At 36.2% G+C, this 18,118-nt stretch overlaps 1 protein-coding gene and 1 long non-coding RNA gene across 4 annotated transcripts in view; both read left to right on the top strand.

Annotated features, from left to right (window-relative positions):
* Positions 1–10,300, top strand: part of Su(var)205 (Suppressor of variegation 205) — a 60,655-nt gene extending 50,355 nt beyond the window's left edge. For all 3 annotated transcript variants that reach the window (XM_067104190.1, XM_067104181.1, XM_067104171.1), the window contains exons 4-5: positions 7,658–7,755; positions 7,899–10,300. In XM_067104190.1, the coding sequence (XP_066960291.1) occupies positions 7,658–7,755; positions 7,899–8,013 (213 nt within the window). In that variant the 3' untranslated portion in view covers positions 8,014–10,300. The remainder of the gene's footprint in view (positions 1–7,657; positions 7,756–7,898) is intronic.
* A 7,220-nt stretch (positions 10,301–17,520) lies between these two features.
* LOC136838743 (uncharacterized) overlaps positions 17,521–18,118 on the top strand; it is a 95,903-nt gene continuing 95,305 nt past the window's right edge. The window contains exon 1 of the long non-coding RNA XR_010853104.1: positions 17,521–17,658. This is a non-coding gene — a long non-coding RNA (uncharacterized lncRNA). The remainder of the gene's footprint in view (positions 17,659–18,118) is intronic.

The raw sequence follows: 18,118 nt of genomic DNA, 5'->3' as shown, positions 1-18,118 counted from the left end.
TACCACAAACACATCTTTATTTTCTTTAAAACCTTTCACTAGAGAAGGTTGCCATGCAGCTCAGGGGAGATGTAACTTTTGTTGACTCATATTATTTGCGAAATGTTCAAATTGAGCATGGGGTGTGCTGTAAAGCCCTTAGTCTCATCATTGCAGTGGGGATGCTTTCTCCTGAACCAAGTATGATGGTAACCTTGCTTTCTGTCTTATCGTTAGTTGTTGGGAGATCCCGTTGTTGAAATTTGGGAGCATGAAGGTACTCATTGGTGTATAGGAGTGCGCCTTCACATATGGAGGTGATAGTTGTCTTCAGTTTTGGACCTTACACCTTGTTGTGGTTCCAACGCCTGGCAACAGTACTTACCAGTAAGGATCACACGGCAGGCAAGAATGTTGAGAAGCTTTTTCCCCTTCATTAAAAAGCTTTTAGTTCGCTTGGCTGAACATTGTTTCTCTGGCTGCACTAACCCACCATCCACATTAAATGTGATAGTCATCTAACTTAACAGTAGGGAAGATTCATTCCAAATAAAAATTATACTTGCCTACTGCTAAAGTGGAAACCCACTCAGCCTCCCCCACATCTTAGTGGGTGGTCATGAAGAATTCTGATAATGTTAACGTTCCAGTGCCATCTGGTGGGAAACAGGTATAAGCACATTCCTAGCAGGTTAGCAAAGTCTTATTTTGAATGCTGATCATATCTGATGGCGTGAAGATATAAGCTATCTTTAACAGTAGGTAAGTATCCAAATGATTAATTTTATCATGAAAATTTAAATATTTTAATGATTGTAAATGTGATGAAATGGTGCAATCAAGTCTTATTTTGTGTTGATATGAGTGCTTATTTCCACAGCGTACAAATAACTTAAAAAATATGTTTTGTACTTAATAGACTGAAGAAGTGTATGTGGTGAGAGTAATGTCGCATTCAGGTGTATTCTGTTCTTTATGAAACAGGTAGCCAAATTCTCTTCAGTATGTATATTGCATAATACAGTAGATACTAGATTACAGAACATTTTTTCAATTGTTTTAAAATTGTTTTAAAATAATCACTACAGTTGATGAAATCATGTTCCTAAGGTGAGCTGGAATTGCTTGGACTCTCCGCACATCTTACATCACTAGTGCAGTTAGTATTTGAAGCCTAATTTCATAGTTCTGATCATACTACGGACCTTTCATTTTATTTATTGCCATCTAGTAGATGTGAAGTGGTTGTGAGTTTTTGTTTACTTGCTGGGATAGGTGTGATGCAGTCACAAGGTTAGGTTCCTCTGCGTTTTGTGGAAACAGTGTATATGTATTTAACTAATATACTAATGTTAATATTGCTCACATTTAACAATAAGAACAGTAAGCTTGTGGACAATTGCCAGCTATACCAGATTTAGATGGCAAAGAATTTTATAGGCCAACCTGCTAACGTTCAGTCGTACACTGGTAACTTATACCAGAGGTATTTTAAGGAATAATTAATATCTCTTAAATGTTATTATACAATAAAATCTAATCCATAGTTTATAATTTTTTTATTGTATGTTTTTAAGTTTTGTCACTGGTTGGGAAGTCATTGAAAAGCTATTGGCCAATGAAACTAACAGTGCTGTAAATGTCTGGACATGCATGTTTACAAAACAGATGGAATAAGAGAGAAAGAGAATAGCAGAAGGAAAAGAAAAAAATAATAAATAGATTACCTTTGGAAATTTTTATGGGAAGGTTGGTTCTGCATTGCTTCAGTTAACTTGGATATCTCAGGGTTATAGTTCGTAATTGCCATTCTCATGCAGTCATTCAGGTGACTATCAAGTGAGATGTGACCTATACTTGGATTTTAAGATTTTCATTGTCAAAAATCCTGATTCACACAGGTATGTCGAACCTAAGCACAAATGTAGTCTTTGACATTTTTTTCAGTAGTGGAAATTGCTTTGCGTTTACTAATGTCCAGAATTCTTGATGTTCTGCATTGCTCTTCAGTTGCAGGTCAGTTTGCAAAGTAATTATTTCCATCATCAGGTCGCTGACATTTAGTTTGAAAGTTGATCCAAGATGAGATGCTGTGTCGGTAACATTGCTGTTACAAAAAGGCTTTGATAGGATTGTGATAGCTGCTAAAACATTACTGAAGTCTGCAAACCTTTTGAACTCCTCCAAAATCATGTTGAGCTGACTTGTGCGTGTAGAAGCAACAGAAAACTCAAAACTTTTGATGTTAAGCCTTTTCTCTAATGAAGGGAAATTATGTAAAGTCCTTTAGAGATCTGAGTCATACATAATTTCAGTTTATTCATGAAAGCATTTACTGAACGAATCATTGGAGACAAAGATTTCATTTGCCATTGCAAACCTAGATTTATCTCAATCAGTTTAGATGTGATGTCTGTTAAAAATGCAAGGTCAGCTAGCCATTTTGGATCATCGAGTTATTCATATGAATCCCCCTCTTTGTTGTACAAAGCCCTTGATTTCGGGAATTAGATGTTCAAATCTTTTAAGGACATTTCCCCTACTTAGCCAACGCACTTTTGTGAACAATACAAGGTTACCATACTACATCCACTTCATCTAGAAGAGATTTAAGTAACCTGTGTTGAAGAGCTCTAGCACGAATATAAGTAATCATTTTTATAAGTACCTTCATTACATGCTCATAGTTAACAATTTTCAAACAAAGAACTTGCTGGAGTATAATAAAGTGGTAGCTAATGAACTGAGGGAATGAACCATCATTTTTGCAACATCAAACAAAGCCTACATTGGCATCTATGATAAATGGAGCCCCATCTGTTGTTTTTCACACAAGTTTTTGAAGAGGTAGATTCACCTCGTCAATGAAATTCTTGAAGACATGAAAAACATCCACTCCACACATTTTTTCTTTCAAGGGTAAGAGCACTAATAAATCTGTCTTTACAGTGTCATCTGAAAAAACCATGCACACAAATACTCTTAATTGGACTGTGTCCACAGCTGTAGATTCATCGAACTGAAAGCTGAAATATGTACATTTCTCAATGTCTTCTTTCATTTGATTAAACACATTTCTCAACATCATTTTTATCCTACGTGTGACCGTGTTCCCAGACAGTGGTATGGATTTGATTGCATTTATGATCTCAAACAGGTTCAGACGCTGCAAGCCAACACTCCTTCACAATTTCACCATCCTTGAATGGTTTCTTCTTTGTCACAAGAACTGCGCAACTTTAAATGTAGCAACGGTTGTTGCATAAGCTTTATCAACAGGCTTCCTGAATATTTTTGCTGAGCCCACAACTCAGATTTTAGCCGTTTCACTTTCTCGCTTCTTAAAGCACTGCCAGACAGATAGAGGTAGTACTTGAGTTACGATAATTCGACTTAGGATATTTCGAGTTTATGATGGGGTTAGTAACAACCCTGTAACGCTACTGGACGATCATACGCCGACTAAAATTGTCTGTTATGCCATGGACGTACCGCACGCCGACTACAAAATTTCAACCTTCGTCAACGCTGACTAATCAAAATGGTAGAAAATGCAATTGTAAGCTAAAAACTCTTACATTCTAGTAATATTCAATCATGTACCTTCATTTTGCAACAAATTGAAGTCTCTAGTACAATATTTCGAATTATGGTGAATTTTTTGAAAAAAAACTTTTTTTCACGCCGCCGGTAACTCGGCCGAAATTTAGAAATTCTTTCGTCATTTTGTTGTAATTTTTGCACTGTTCTATATTAGCCGTTACATAAAGTTTTATATATGAAAATGTGTGCAATTTCATGTACAATACAACAGAAAAATAACTCATGGTTGTAGCTTTTATCAGTTTTGAACATTTCTATATAAATCACTTATAACTGCCAAAATTTCAACCTTCTGGTCAACTTTGACTCTACCACGGTAATGTGTCAAAAATGCAATTAGTTAAAACTCCTACATTCTAGTAATATTCAATCATTTACCTTCATTTTGCAACTGAATTGGAAGTCTCTAGCACAATATTTCGATTTATGGTGAATTTTTTTAAAAACTTTTCCTTACGCCCGCGCCAGAAATTCTTTCACGTTGTCGTAATGGGCTTGCACCGTTTTATATTAGTCGTTACATAAAGTTTTATATATGGAAATGTGCGCACTTTCTTGTAGAATACAACAGAAAATAACTCATGGTTGTAGCTTTTATCAGTTTTGAAATATTTCATATAAATCACGAGCAACTGCCAAATTTCCCAAGCTTCAGTCAACTTTAACTGACCGAAATGGGTAAAAAAACTAATTATAAGCTAAAATCCTTACATTCTAGTAATATTCAATCATGTACCTTCATTTGCAACAAACTGGAAGTCTAGCACAATATTTCGATTTATGGTGAATTTCGAAGAAAAACTTTTCCTTACGCTCATGCCGCTACAACTCCTGCCAACATCTCAGAAATTCTTTCACATGTTGTCGTGAATGTTTGCATCAAGCTTACATTAGTCGCTACATAAACTTTTATATATGAAATGTGCTTAATTTCATGTAGAATACAAATAGAAGATAGCTCATGGTTGTAGCTTTATCAGTTTTGAAATATTTTCACAAAATCACGATAATGCCAAAATTTCAACCTTCGGTCAACTTTAACTCGACCGAAATGGTAAAACGCAATTGTAAGCTAAAACTCTTACATTCTAGTAATATTCAATCGTTTACCTTCATTTTGCAATTAACAGGAAGTCTTAGCACAATATTCGATTTATGGTGAATCTTTGAAAAACATTTCCTTTACGCTCATGCCGTAACTCGCCAACATCTCAGAAATTTTTCGCCCGCCGTAATATTTGCACCGCTTTATGTTAGTCGTTACATAAAGTTTTGTATATGAAAATGCGAAATTTCATGTACAATACAACAGAAAATAACTCATGGTTGTAGCTTTATCAGTTTTGGAAATATTTTCATAAATCACGAGCAATAGAAAAATTGACTTTCGTCAACTTTAACTTGACCGAAATGGTCAGAAAACTGTAATGCAAGCCAAAACACTTACAGCCTAGTAATATTCAATCAATTAGCTTCATTTTTTCAACAAACAGGAAGTCTCTAGCACAATTTGTCGATTTATGAATTTTTGAAAAAAAAAAATTTTTTTATGTCCTCGTGCCACTTAATTCATGCATCATTTTGTGATAATATTTTCTCTGTGTTGCTTTTTTGATCGCTTTACAATTTGTTATATACCAAAATCATCGCAATTTAGTGTACAATACAACTAAAAAAATTAACCTATTAGCTTTAACCGCTGTGCTTACAGCACGATTTTGTATACAATTATATAAGTTTTTTTTCGCTGTCATATATTCCAATATTTATATGATAATGATATTTTTTTTCATTTCTGATGGTTGCATACTAAACTTCAGGCAATGACAAAAAGGAGCCAAAATGAACTCTCAATCTTAAAAACTAAGCTGCTGTGATTTAAAAAAATTTTTTTCCGCTTCGCGCTTAACTCACTGAACGCCGCATACGGAGACGCATTGTAAATAGAGGCTCGGGCGCGAAGGGTTAATACTGATACGACAATATTTAGAAAATATTTTTAGATTTCACATACAGGCAGCAGCGCATAACATGCAGCGAGAGACCAACTTTTCTCCATATCTTTATTCCATCTTCTAGTTAAAAAAGTAAAAGAGAAAGATAAAAGTATTGTTAGTAACATTATATTCTTGCGTAAATGCATACAGCCATAAACAACTGAACGAGAAACTGTTGTTTTGCTAATAATCGAATTGATAACAACTGTTTTCTTGTGTGTTTCAATCATCGCATGTTACAATTTTACCAGAGTTATGTTACAAATTTAATGACGTTAAGTACAATACGACTGATATATTTTTAAGCACTTACCCTCATTCAGTTTGGATAAAAGATCGGCAAGGAAATATACTGCTACAGTAAATTTAAGCTGCAAGTTGTAGGCTGAAGCTAAGAAAACAAATGTTCAAGCTGTTAATGACTATAAATTATCATGCATCAGCAACATGGATGAAACTCAACCGTAAATAAAATTGGAGAGTAAGTGTTTTAATCAAAATAACTGGGCATGAAAGAACACACATGACTGCTGTTTTCACGCCGATAAAAGATAAATACGTAAAGCTCGTATTGTAATGAAATCAAGAAAAAATAGGGAATAGAATCTATTTTTTTACACAAAATAAACATGCCCCCAAACCGCCAGCCACCAACGTCATGTCGTCATCTGTTAACGAAAAAAATAGCAAAATTAATTTCACAACGCAACGTGTCCAAGATATATTTTGACTAAAAACACTTCGTATAACGAAAAATATCCTTTTCCCCCATAAATAAAGTATCTAGAGATTCATTTACGTTAACTAGAAGCAAGAAAAGCGCTCTGAACTGGGTTAAACACGGGCAAATAAAACTTACCAAGCCGAATTTCCAAAAACTAAAGCATTGATTGCTATGATCGCAATTTATAATACAAAAGCAATATAAGAATATGTACAATATTATTGGATACAGTGTAGTAAAGCATAACTTTTTAAAAGATCTACGGAAAAGATGCACATTCGTTATGTTGTTTGTATAATATGATGTTAATATGTGAATATAGAGTACAGATAATGTAGGCTAGGCTACCCGATAGACTGATCCTTGTTTGTTATTCAGTTTCTCTTTATACTGAATTATCGTAAGTCAGTCTGCATTGAACCTGCAGAATTAGCTGATGTTAATAATTACTATACCGTATATGTACAGAGTATACTGTATAGTGTAGGCTAGGCTACCATATATGTATAGATGGTACTGATTTCCCTAGTGTAGGCTAGGCAATATTCGAGATACGATTTTTTCAACCTATGGTAGTTTTTTTGGAACCTAACCCATCGTAAGTAGGGGAATACCTGTTCTTAGTATCATAACTCTTGTGAAGTGTTACAAAATGCCTTTCTACATTGCTTTTCATAGATACAGCAACAGTTGCACAACAAATTAAGCACATACCTTTGTCATTGATGTTGGTGAAAAAATAAGTCTTCCCATTCATCATGGAAGGCATAATTATGACTTAATTTCTTTGAACCTGAAGCCATTCTTGTTCTTTAATTGAAAATGAAATTAACGTGGATTTTCTTGAAATGCCATATTCAATTTGCAAAGGAACAAAATAGCACCAAACTCTACAAGAGAGAAATCCCAATCGAACTCATATGCAAGAGCAGCTAAACGACTGAATTCATCGGTACAGAAGTTGGCTACCGTAAATGTCCTGGAAGGGGATATTTCAAACCATCGCATGGACGCTTGTGCAGTCAGTAATCATGCACATTCTACAAATTTCTGAATCTATGCGGCTACCCATGTAACAGTCCAATAACAAATTTTAGATTTTTTGTGTGAATAAAGAGATACCAAAGTATTTTACAATTTTCATTTGAACCTTTGCAGGCACCCCAGTATGGCTCTGGGGGCACCATGGCGCCTGTGAGCTACAGTTTGGGGACCACTGAATTAGAGAGTGCAGTGTCTGTAAAAATTATGCTGATGGTTGTAGGGTTTCTTTGTAAAAAGGTTCTGAACAAGCTTGTGGGTATGCCTATGTCATGGTTTGGAGATTTCAAGCATTATTTTGTTTTTTTGACAGGAGGATAGTCGACCGAGAGGTTTTGATAGAGGTTTAGATGCAGAAAAAATCATAGGTGCAACAGATTCTAGTGGTGAACTTATGTTTTTAATGAAATGGTAAGTGTCCAAGCTATTCAGATACAGTATTCTATAAAAGAAGTCATGTTAGATGTATGATAAAATATCTCAGAAATGTTGCAAACATTTATGACAGATTAAAAGTCTTGTATGGAAGCATGTATTTTCCTTTTATTCCACAGGCGGGGAACAGATGAAGCAGACCTTGAAAACAAAGCAGCCAGACACAATGTTCGGGTGCCTCTGTTGTTACAATTTTATGAAGAGTTTATTGACGTGGCATTCTTCTACAAATGACGAAGAAGAGGGAAATCCTGAAGCTGACTAGAAAGTTCAAGCCCCTTCCATTTTATAGCTATAAGGTTTTTTTTTTAATTTGTAAGAGAAGATTTTGTCTTGAGGGCATTATGAAGCCAGTTTATAAGTTTTATGAACCTTAAGGTGTTCTTCGGTCTGAATACTTGTGTAAGTACCGCCTTTATGTTCTGTTGGTCATCATGAATATGTGTTGTGATCATTGGAGTATTTTTTAGGTAAATGAACACACCAGTACAATGGAAGAAGAAATGTAATAAAATTTTTGGGTTTATTATAAAGTCAACTTTGTCAAAAAAGAAACAATACCTTAATAAATCAGCGTCTTTAATGTTACATTATTACCGATTACAAAGCTCTTAATACTTAATGTATGCATATGTTACGCTCTTGTAAATTTGTCGTGTGCCGTGACCCACATACAGCAAGGTACCTTAAAATAAATCGAACTTTACAATGGTTTTTTTTTTTTGTTTACCTTGCTAAGTACGTGTGTATGGTGAAGATACTTATGTATCTTTTTACTATACAGTAGTTTTGTTTGTATGGGCAGTATTTGAATGGTTTCATAAGACTTGCTTACTCATGAATTCTGCCCAAAATGTTAGCCCTATTTTATTTAACTGTAAATAGCATTTATTCAGATTGCAATATTGTTGTTAAACCTTAGCTGGAAGAGACTTAATGAACAGGATGTTTCATCTGTTCTTAATTATCTGTCCAATGTCATCTTAATTCTAATTATGTATGCTTTACTGTATTTAGGTTGACAAATTGCTACCTTAAGCTTGTGATTTATGCTGTATGATTTGTAAATCTTTTTAGCAACAGAGGTGTGACATTGTTTGCAGTGTGCTTCTTGTAGTTGGTGTTTTCATGATGTGTAGTAGGGAGAACCAGAAGAAAATCCTCTAAGGATGAAGAGGTTTTATGCAATAGATTGTCAGTTGTTTTAACTGATAGGGCAGTGATAGTTTTTTTTTTTTTTTTTTTATTAATTCTGCTTCCTGCAAGACAAAACTAATTTAGCCACCTTGATTATGCAGTAGAGCAATTGAGAGGGATGCAGCTCCATAGCATGTTTGTGCCAATTAAAAAAGCTGGCAGCAATTTTTTTATTATAAGATTTTTCTTGTTTCATTATCAGTATTTCAGTTATATAGGTGAATGTTGTTGTCAGATGTCTTAAAATATCTCATTTATAACAAAAAGGGTAGCATTGCACTGTTTTTTTTCTTTTAGGTAATTTAAAAAGCAGCTTGGTTTCTCAGTTTCTGTAGGTTATTTGGTAATTCATGTCAGTAACCTGAAGCAGATTTCACAAGGTAATTTCTTTACATTGTTAGAAATGTCCAAGAGATTAGCTCAGGATAACTTTTTCAAGTCAAATGTATATTGTACTGTAAGTTGTACTGTATTGGAGTAGAATATCAAGTTTCGTTTTTTATTTCTAGTGGTAAGTAAGGAACAGTTAGTGTTAGGTAAGTTTTGTATCTCTCCACTCCCTCCTCTTGAAAACTCCTACATCGTACCTTCTATATTGATTGCTTTGACACTTGTGGGCAGTTGTCTGGCATGTATAGCAAGTGGAAGTGAAATTATCATAAAAACATGAGTTTCAACTCGTGGAACTGTTTATTCATGTTCATGGTTGTATGAAATGTGGACAAAGATGAAGCAATAGTCAGAAAGTAGTAGTTAAGGTACACTGCTGTTTTGCTTGATCAAAACATTTTCTTGTCTCTATGGCATAAAATTTTGGTACTCTTGGGGCAACCTATGTTAAGGGTAGGGTATTACATTCATGGTTCAGGTAAACCTATTTGGCTTTCATTATTCCCGACTTGTTTTTTTTAATGACATACAATTAAAGGAACAACCTTGACAGTCAAGAAATTGGACTTATTTTGGTAAACAGTTTGATATGAAAAATAATCCCTTTAAAACTTACTGCTTAGATACAGCAAAAGACAAGTTTTTTACTTGGGAAGTTCAAAAATCGCACAACAGATTTTATATCTTGTGGATGTAATTACTATAGATGAAAAAAGTTTGGGGTCTTCAAAATAGTTCAGTTTTTCTGTGTATTCTTTTCATGGTGGTGTCAAACTCCTCCAGATGATTAATGGAGGGAAGTTTTCTCTTTTTTGCAAGAGAATACACTAAACGTTATGGTGGTAGTACCGTAACAGATTTTATATAAAAAAAATGGTAAGGAAATAAGGTATTGTGTAAGGAAGCCCACTAAATAAATTTTAAGTTTTAATAATGTTCTTATTCTATCCTCGGGTAAAAAGTGAGAAACTTGTTCAACCAAAAACTTTGGTTAACCTAAGGCTTCAGGGCTTCATAGTTGACCTCCTGGCACAAAACGTTCAAAATTGCTTCTGGGTTTTTCTTAGCCTAATTGCTTTACTAGTACCTTTCAGCTCTATCCCTGTGTGCAGTAATGATAATTTCTAAGCATTCTTTTTACCTCATTAGTCCATATATCCTCAGGAACTAGCTAACTATTGTACTGTATACTCCATGTTGACATAGCTGTTGCAGCATGAAATATTTATTTTTGATTTTAAGTTCATGTACTGTATTTTCCTACCCTTCCATGGAAGAGTTGGTCTTGCTTGGTGCAAATAACAACTTGGTGGGTTTGTTACTCCAGCTGGTTCAACTTTCACAGGCAAGGGCATTCAGATGATTGTAGTGGAACTCTGGCCTCTGTTAATCTTGTCTATTTTTGTTTTTCAGTTCTTCCCTTTCTGCTTAGCCTGATGTATTTTTGACAGCTGCTGCAGGGAAATTAACCAGGTTTTGATGGCACAGGATTTAACGGTGGGTAAAGATGGATGACATTACATGCCCCCTGTAGAACTGGAGTGGTCTCCCTGACATGGGCAGGCAAGGGGAAGGTGCTTCAGCCAATAAGATATATATCTGTGAATTTCTCTAATCAGCTGTGGCACAACAGTGTTCAACCCCAGTAGGTCCAATTTGGATGATGAGAGTCAGTTCAGGACGAGATTAATCGTACAACATAATGAGCAAAATGATACCCAAAAGTGTGACAAACGGGATTGCAAAGAGTATGGGAGTGGATGTCTGAAAATTAGTCAAGAATTTCAGTATACTTGCTCTAAAAATATGAACAAAAGAAAGAAAAAATTAGATAAAATACTAGCCCACTCTTGAAAGTGTACTTGAAACAGAAAACTGGTTCTCGAGAGAATTTCCTTGAGTGTTTTAGAGAACAAATAACCTTAAATTAAGTTTCAGTATCCAGATGTCTGGCCGACTGAAACAATGTATGTAACCATCCATGCTTTCAAAATATATAAAAAAAGTAAAGCCTGTTAAGTAGTAATACTCCTGTCCCATTTTTGAGAGGAATATGGGAAAAGTGTTTTAAAAACACTCTATGAGTGGAAGTGTCAATGACAATTCTGTAATTAAATACAATGTATGGCTCATAAAAAAAAACTGCTGGCTAACAAAAAAAAAAAAAAAAGACATCCTAATAATTGTGTAGATGGTTATTGGACAGCCTGCCACTAAAGATGAAAATGTCAAAGGTGGTCCACTTTTTTTTTTTTTTTTTTTTTTTTTTTTTTGCAGGGGGGGAGGAGGCGGCCGCTCCGTTCTGAGGGTGTGATAAAATCGGCGATTTTCGCGGCTTATCGGTGCTGATTTTCGGTTATCGGCGCCTCTTAGGTTGTCTGGCAATGGGGAAAGGCCAATTGCTAAAACAGATGGCCTACTTTTGTTTTCAGTGCTCCCATCTGAGGTATGTGTAATTGATGCCAGGAATTTAGCAAAAATTATTCCATGCTGCAAATGATAGGGGATGAAGTTAAGAGCTAATAGAAAGTATAATTATAATATAAGTTTGGAACAATCGACCCGGCCCCCAACACAGGACCTGTACTAATGTTAACGTGAATAACGGCTCGGTTTCAGTTTTAGGTGTCATTCTTAATCACAACTTGGTTTTCTCTTCAGTTACACAAAGTTGGTATACTGATTGTCTTTCTGTATTTCTTTGAGACATGATCATTCTGAGGAAATGTCTTGATTCTTTTACTGCACTTTTTTAATATTGTCCCCTTTTTTTATCTAAAACAGATGACTTTCATCTCAAATTTATGTTGATTTTAAGCCCAGTCGTAGAATTAGCTCGTGCATGTGCAGTATATTTCATAATTTTGATTAATCTTTTCTTTCATGTCTTTCCAAAGTAAATAGTACTAGATATGTAGTTGAATTCTAACCGTCTTGCTACTTCTGCGATGTTCAATACCAAAAGTTTTCTAAAGTTTTAAACCAGATGTGAACATACCGTGGAATGGTCCTCCAAATCCTGTGGTTGAAACCTGAGAAATTGTGTTGAACAGGCTGATGCAAGTCATACCAATTAATGATGGGATTTTTTTTTTACTTCACTATTTGTGTTGATTGCTTTACTCTGTCGTTACTTTTTCATGGTTTACTCTCTCTCTCAGCTTCAATTTCTGCATTCGGCTGCTTTCCCTATTAGGGCCCATAGGCTAGTAGCCTTCTGCTTTTCCAAGGTCTGTTACTTAAGTAAACATAAAGGCGTAAGAGAGTATGGTCTAAATATTGCTTTTTGAAAAAAAAATATATATATATATATATATATATAATATATATATATATATATATTATATATATATATATATATATATATATATATATATATATATATATATATATATATATATATATATATATATATATATATATATATATATATATATATATATATATATATCATATGATATTAATGAATAAGTTCAAATTAGAACCTTGGTGTTGGTTCAGTTTTGAAATGGACCGTGAAACGTACAGCATAATGTAGGCTATAGCACATTCACATCAGCCGTGCATTTGGTGCCTAGCGCCGTCCCTTACGACGCTCCTGATTGGCTAGTGGTCAGCCAATCACAGCACTGGAAAATGGCCATGGCGCCTGCAGTCTCTCTCAAAGCTCCAGACAGCGGACGTCTCCGCTCCGAAACCTGAACATGTCTTTCAAAAGTTATAACTTTCATTACACCTCAGTTTTACCCAAAGAATAGTAGTGTTTCCCAGTTTCATCACTAAACATGTCAAGCCAATGGTTGAAGGATTATAATGATATATGAATTATTTACTTCAAAAAACTTAATGGTAAGATATTTGATAGTGAAATAAACAAGAAATTTTTAATGATAAAATGTATTCTTTCATTCCTTACATGGCATGCAGTGCATTCATCATTTATCGTCTTGTGTCTCACAAAATTTCGTAGCTTAAGTGTCATGGATGGCAATGCTACCTAAAAAGTATAGGTAGGTCTATCACTCAATATGAAAATAACAAGCAAGCGATTAAGAATATTAAGATGTGCGGGGATGCACGCAGACTATAGCAAATATCCCGGGCAACCAGCCAGCCCTTTACACGTTCCTTAGGCCTACTTCTAGAGGAATCTCTTGCTTTCGCTTGTTGTTATTTGGGGCCACCACTTGAATGACGCTTATATGTCCAGATCTTGCATTCCAAGTTCAATATAAACAACCTAGGATTATGCTTAATGACTCGTCACTGGCCGTCTGCAATCAACTACACTTCTAATATTGTGAGCCTCCTCGCTCCCCTACAAAAAGTTACTTACACACACCATACTTTTCTATGTATCTACGTATGAATGTAGTCTATAATTACTCATTTTAATTGTTTTTCCTTATCGCGGCCCCTGATAGGGGTGCTACCGTAGGCCACACTTTCAAGTGCAGCTGGTCGTGCCCGTGTAAAGAGGTTACCTCTTTATTCGGACAGCCATAGACGATTCATTACATAATCCTAGGCTCGTTTATTGAACTTGAGATGGAGCTCTGACTGCCTCTCGCATCGATGGCCCCAAATAACAACGAGCTTTCAAGACTGCTAATGAGCTTAAGTGTAGGCTTCTGGCTGGTTGCCCGGGATATACTAGTATGCTATAGTCTGCGTGCATCCCATCCACATTATAATATCCTTAATCCTTGCTTACTATTTTCATATTGATTGATAGCCCCTACCCATACTTTTGGGTAGTACCATCATGACATTTAAGCTACGAGAATTTTATGAGACGCAAAGACGATAAATATGTGAATACACTGCGATACCATGTAAGGAATGAAAAATACACTTTATCTTTAAAAATTTCTTGTTTATTCCACTATCAAATATCTTACCATTAAGTTCATATATCATTATAATTCTTCAACCGTTGGCTTGACATGTTTAGTGATGAAATTGGGAAACACTACTATTCTTTGGGTAAAACTGACTGCACACTGCCGATTTTCCAGCGCTGTGATTGGCTGACCACTAGCCAATCAGGAGCGTTGTAAGGGACAGCGCTAGGCACCAAATGCACGGTTGATGTGAATATACTATAGTAGCACCTTTCATAAAAGCAGACCTACACCAAATTGTCTGTATCACATGGAATTGTTTTCTAAATTATATGATTTGGACTCAGAACGGCCTACAAAAACCGCTGCAGGGTCTAACAATGAAATGAATTAGGCCCATAACCTACATACTTTATTCATATTCTAGTCAGAGCGGCTGAGATCCCTCCAGGCGAAATCCACAGACAAACTGTCACAAAATCGTTGCTATAGTCTGTCCAGAATGTCATGAAACATCGAGTAGGTTTGCGACGTTGCCAAACTTCCTCAAGACATTTAATCTGGCTCAAGCTAATCCTTGCACCCTTCCATTCCGGGTCCTTTAATACGGTCGTAAAATTTCCTTTATAATCCCATAATCTGAATCTTTCAGTCAGCCAGATCCAGTATGCAAGTATAATTCTGCTCCTTTCCCGCTTGGTGGGTTTATTCCAGTCGCTGCTGTCGAACTTTCATCCATCAACACTTGGTGACTATAATTCTGATTAATCAAGTTTCATCTAGAAATATAACAGACTTATTTCTGTATCTCTAATATTTTTCATTTCACGTAGGAATTTGGTCCTGGCACTGGCAATATCACTTCCTCCGGTAGAAATTTTCTCCCTTTAACTCTTCCGTATTTGGATCAATTACTTGAAGTATCTTACGTAAGATTCTCTGCATCCACTAAATCAATATTTTCTTTTTTATTTCAAGTAGAAATGCTATCCAGCGTTGGAATTTCCCTTTCTGACGTAAAACGCACTGATCAGACCCATCGATGTTGGTTACAGTTGGTCTTTTCCTTTTCTTTACGTTAAAAGCAGGAGCTTCATTTTCTTCTAAGCTGTCTTTTCCTTCTCACAAATGAGTATATCGTACTTCTGCATTGCTTAGATTTGCATCCATTGTACGTTGTACTGCCTTGTCAAAACCATGCATAACAGTTTTTGTTTTCTTTCTCCCTTTGAAATACTCGTGGACACTGAATATGACCTCTCGTGTCTGCGCATGAAATTGCTGACGTGGGGGCCTTCCATCTTAAACCGCCGCTTGGGTGTCAGAACAAAAGTGATAAGCTGCTTAACCTTCCTGACCTGACACAGAGAGATGTGGCAAAGTGTTATGCAAATCTGCTGTTTTTCGCCTTAAGTGAGATTTAATGAATGAAATTCATAAGCGGCAACGTCGGAAATCTACTCTATGTTTCATGACATTCTGGACAGACTATAGTTCCTTACCCGTCTACATATGCAGTCACTTGACAGTCGGTTGAAAGAACTTAGGTGAATCCCTAGTTCATCCATTCTGGTGAGTAGGCTAACTCCGACCGTGAACTGTCGTCTACACAAGTTTTAACGCTAAATTCCATTAACTGACAGAAGAACTAATAGGTAAGCCTGATCGTGAATACCCGGCCTAACTAGGTTTTGACCTTGGCTTGTAATAATGATAAAATTTTAATTATAAATATTATGGTACTAAACAATTACATCACAGGTCATATTCATACAACTTGTATTTAGGCCTGTTTCAACACAAATGATCATAAGTAATTATGATGTTATTAATGGCTTTTTGTGTGGCACTATGATTAGGCCTATATTTCACTTCAACACACGTCATTCACATGCCAAGTAGCGACAATTTAAAGGTAAGTATTCTACAAAAGAAAACGTGATTGCTAACTGTAGCCTGCGTACCCTATGCAGTCAAAATGGCATCCTGACTGACTCCAGCACTTTTACAATGGGAAGTTTTAAATGCAACCTCTGGTGAAAGGTCTGCCTACAGTCTCATTCTGGTCTGACTTTATGTTGCCTTGACTGCCGCTAGCACCTACTTTAAATTCCCCTGTAACCCCATTTTCTGTTTGTAACTGAGGAAAGGAATCAAGTAAAACCGTGCTGTATTTTTTCAATCTTTAATTAGTCATAAAGAATTCTCATCCAAATCCTCTCGTCGCTGTATTTGAATTAGTATGAGATAACTTTTTATCCAGTGTATTTGCAAATAGACATACCATTTCCAACGCATCTGGAGTGGTTATTACTGTAAATTTCCCGGGCACCAGGGCATTTGAAGTATTTCTCATGCTGTTATGCCAAGACGACAGATGTGTATGGTACGGTAAATCCGTTAACATTCGCGCACCTAATTTCGAGTTTGGTTTTCATTGGGATTATGGTTAAAGCCGTCTTTCACCGCGGTATGTAGTCAGTCGCAAAAGGAATCAGCATAAGGAGCGCTTTCTTTGCTTGAAGGGATATTCTCTCAAGGTTTTCCCAGAAGATAACCGTGTACTATGTTTGATAATCCATGTTCAGCGTTTCGACTTCACCTAAGGAACTGTAGCCTACTTTAGAAGGCATCTTATTCCTTATAAAAGCTTCAGAACCTAACGTGATTCTCAAGTGCTCATTGATATCATCACTGGAAGCACAGCATTTTCGGGGAAAAAAAATTAAACTATCTTGGCTTGCTAGAACAGTTTCCTCATTTCCCTGAGGGGACAGAAAATTAAGATAATTTGTCTGTAAAAAGAAATCTGCAACGTAAGGAATTACTGCCTAGAGTTTCTCTCATAACTCTAGGCTTTAAGTGTCAGCACAAGGTTAAGGCAATTACTACGAGATCTCCCGTAGCGGGCTAGGGCCGTCACTGTAGGCATTACGAAAGGCTATTTGCAGCGTCCCTTCGGTCCCCAGCTGCAACCCCTTTCGTTCCTTTTACTCTACCTCGATTCACGTCCTCCAACTTGCTATCCACCCTCTCCTATCAATTGTTTCATAGTGCAACTGCGAGGTTTACCTCCCGTTACACCTTTCAAACCTACCTGCTCTCAATTTCCTTTCCAGCGCTGTGAATGATCTCATAGGTCCCAGCGTTTGGCCTTTGGCCCAAACTCTATATTCCATTCCATTCCATTTCATTATCACGAGATCACGAGAGGGAAACACAATAAAGCTGGTTCACATTTGTTACGGGCTACCTTGGAGCAAGCGCCCGTGGCAGCAAAAGACTATGTAACTGAAAGCGGGGCTCACAGAACATAACGTACAGTACTTTTAAGGGGCTAATCCCCTCAACCACATCAGAAATTACATTGAAGGGCTCCGTACAGCTAAGAGAAGTACCGTAGATCTACAGCTGCTTCAGCGACCAAAATCTCGACATATTTCAAAAGGTAGGAACCGTGGCCAAGCAATAAAAATAAAAACTAATGCACAAGTATTACAAACCTAGATCAAGCTATTGAGTATGAAAACTGGCAGTAACGGACTTAGATATAACATGTACCTAATTTGCATAATTATCGGCATATTAAGTCATCGAACACTGACTGCTTTAGTGCTCAAGGAGGGCAGATGTACCTTTTGGCAACTTGGTGCAGGTTAAGAACCACAAGTTCTGGCCATGTGACTAGGCACAGACTAATGTTAACCTCTTTGTAATTTTGCAATTAGATGTTTGCGTGTTGTGTGATTCTGTTCAGTCATCGATGCCTAATTAAATTATTGTAGATCAAGGTACTAACAGAAGCAAAAATTTCCTTTGGAGGTCCAGAACTACCTGCTTCTGAATAAGAAATACTTATCCGTACCCTTTCTCGTAATAGTTTACCTTAACTTTTCTGTTGGTTGGCC

This window comes from Macrobrachium rosenbergii, chromosome 1, assembly GCF_040412425.1.
Source record: "Macrobrachium rosenbergii isolate ZJJX-2024 chromosome 1, ASM4041242v1, whole genome shotgun sequence".
Taxonomy (NCBI): Eukaryota; Metazoa; Arthropoda; class Malacostraca; order Decapoda; family Palaemonidae; genus Macrobrachium; species Macrobrachium rosenbergii.
The sequence above is the reverse complement of the archived record's forward strand: the minus strand, read 5'-3'. Positions and strand labels throughout refer to the sequence as shown.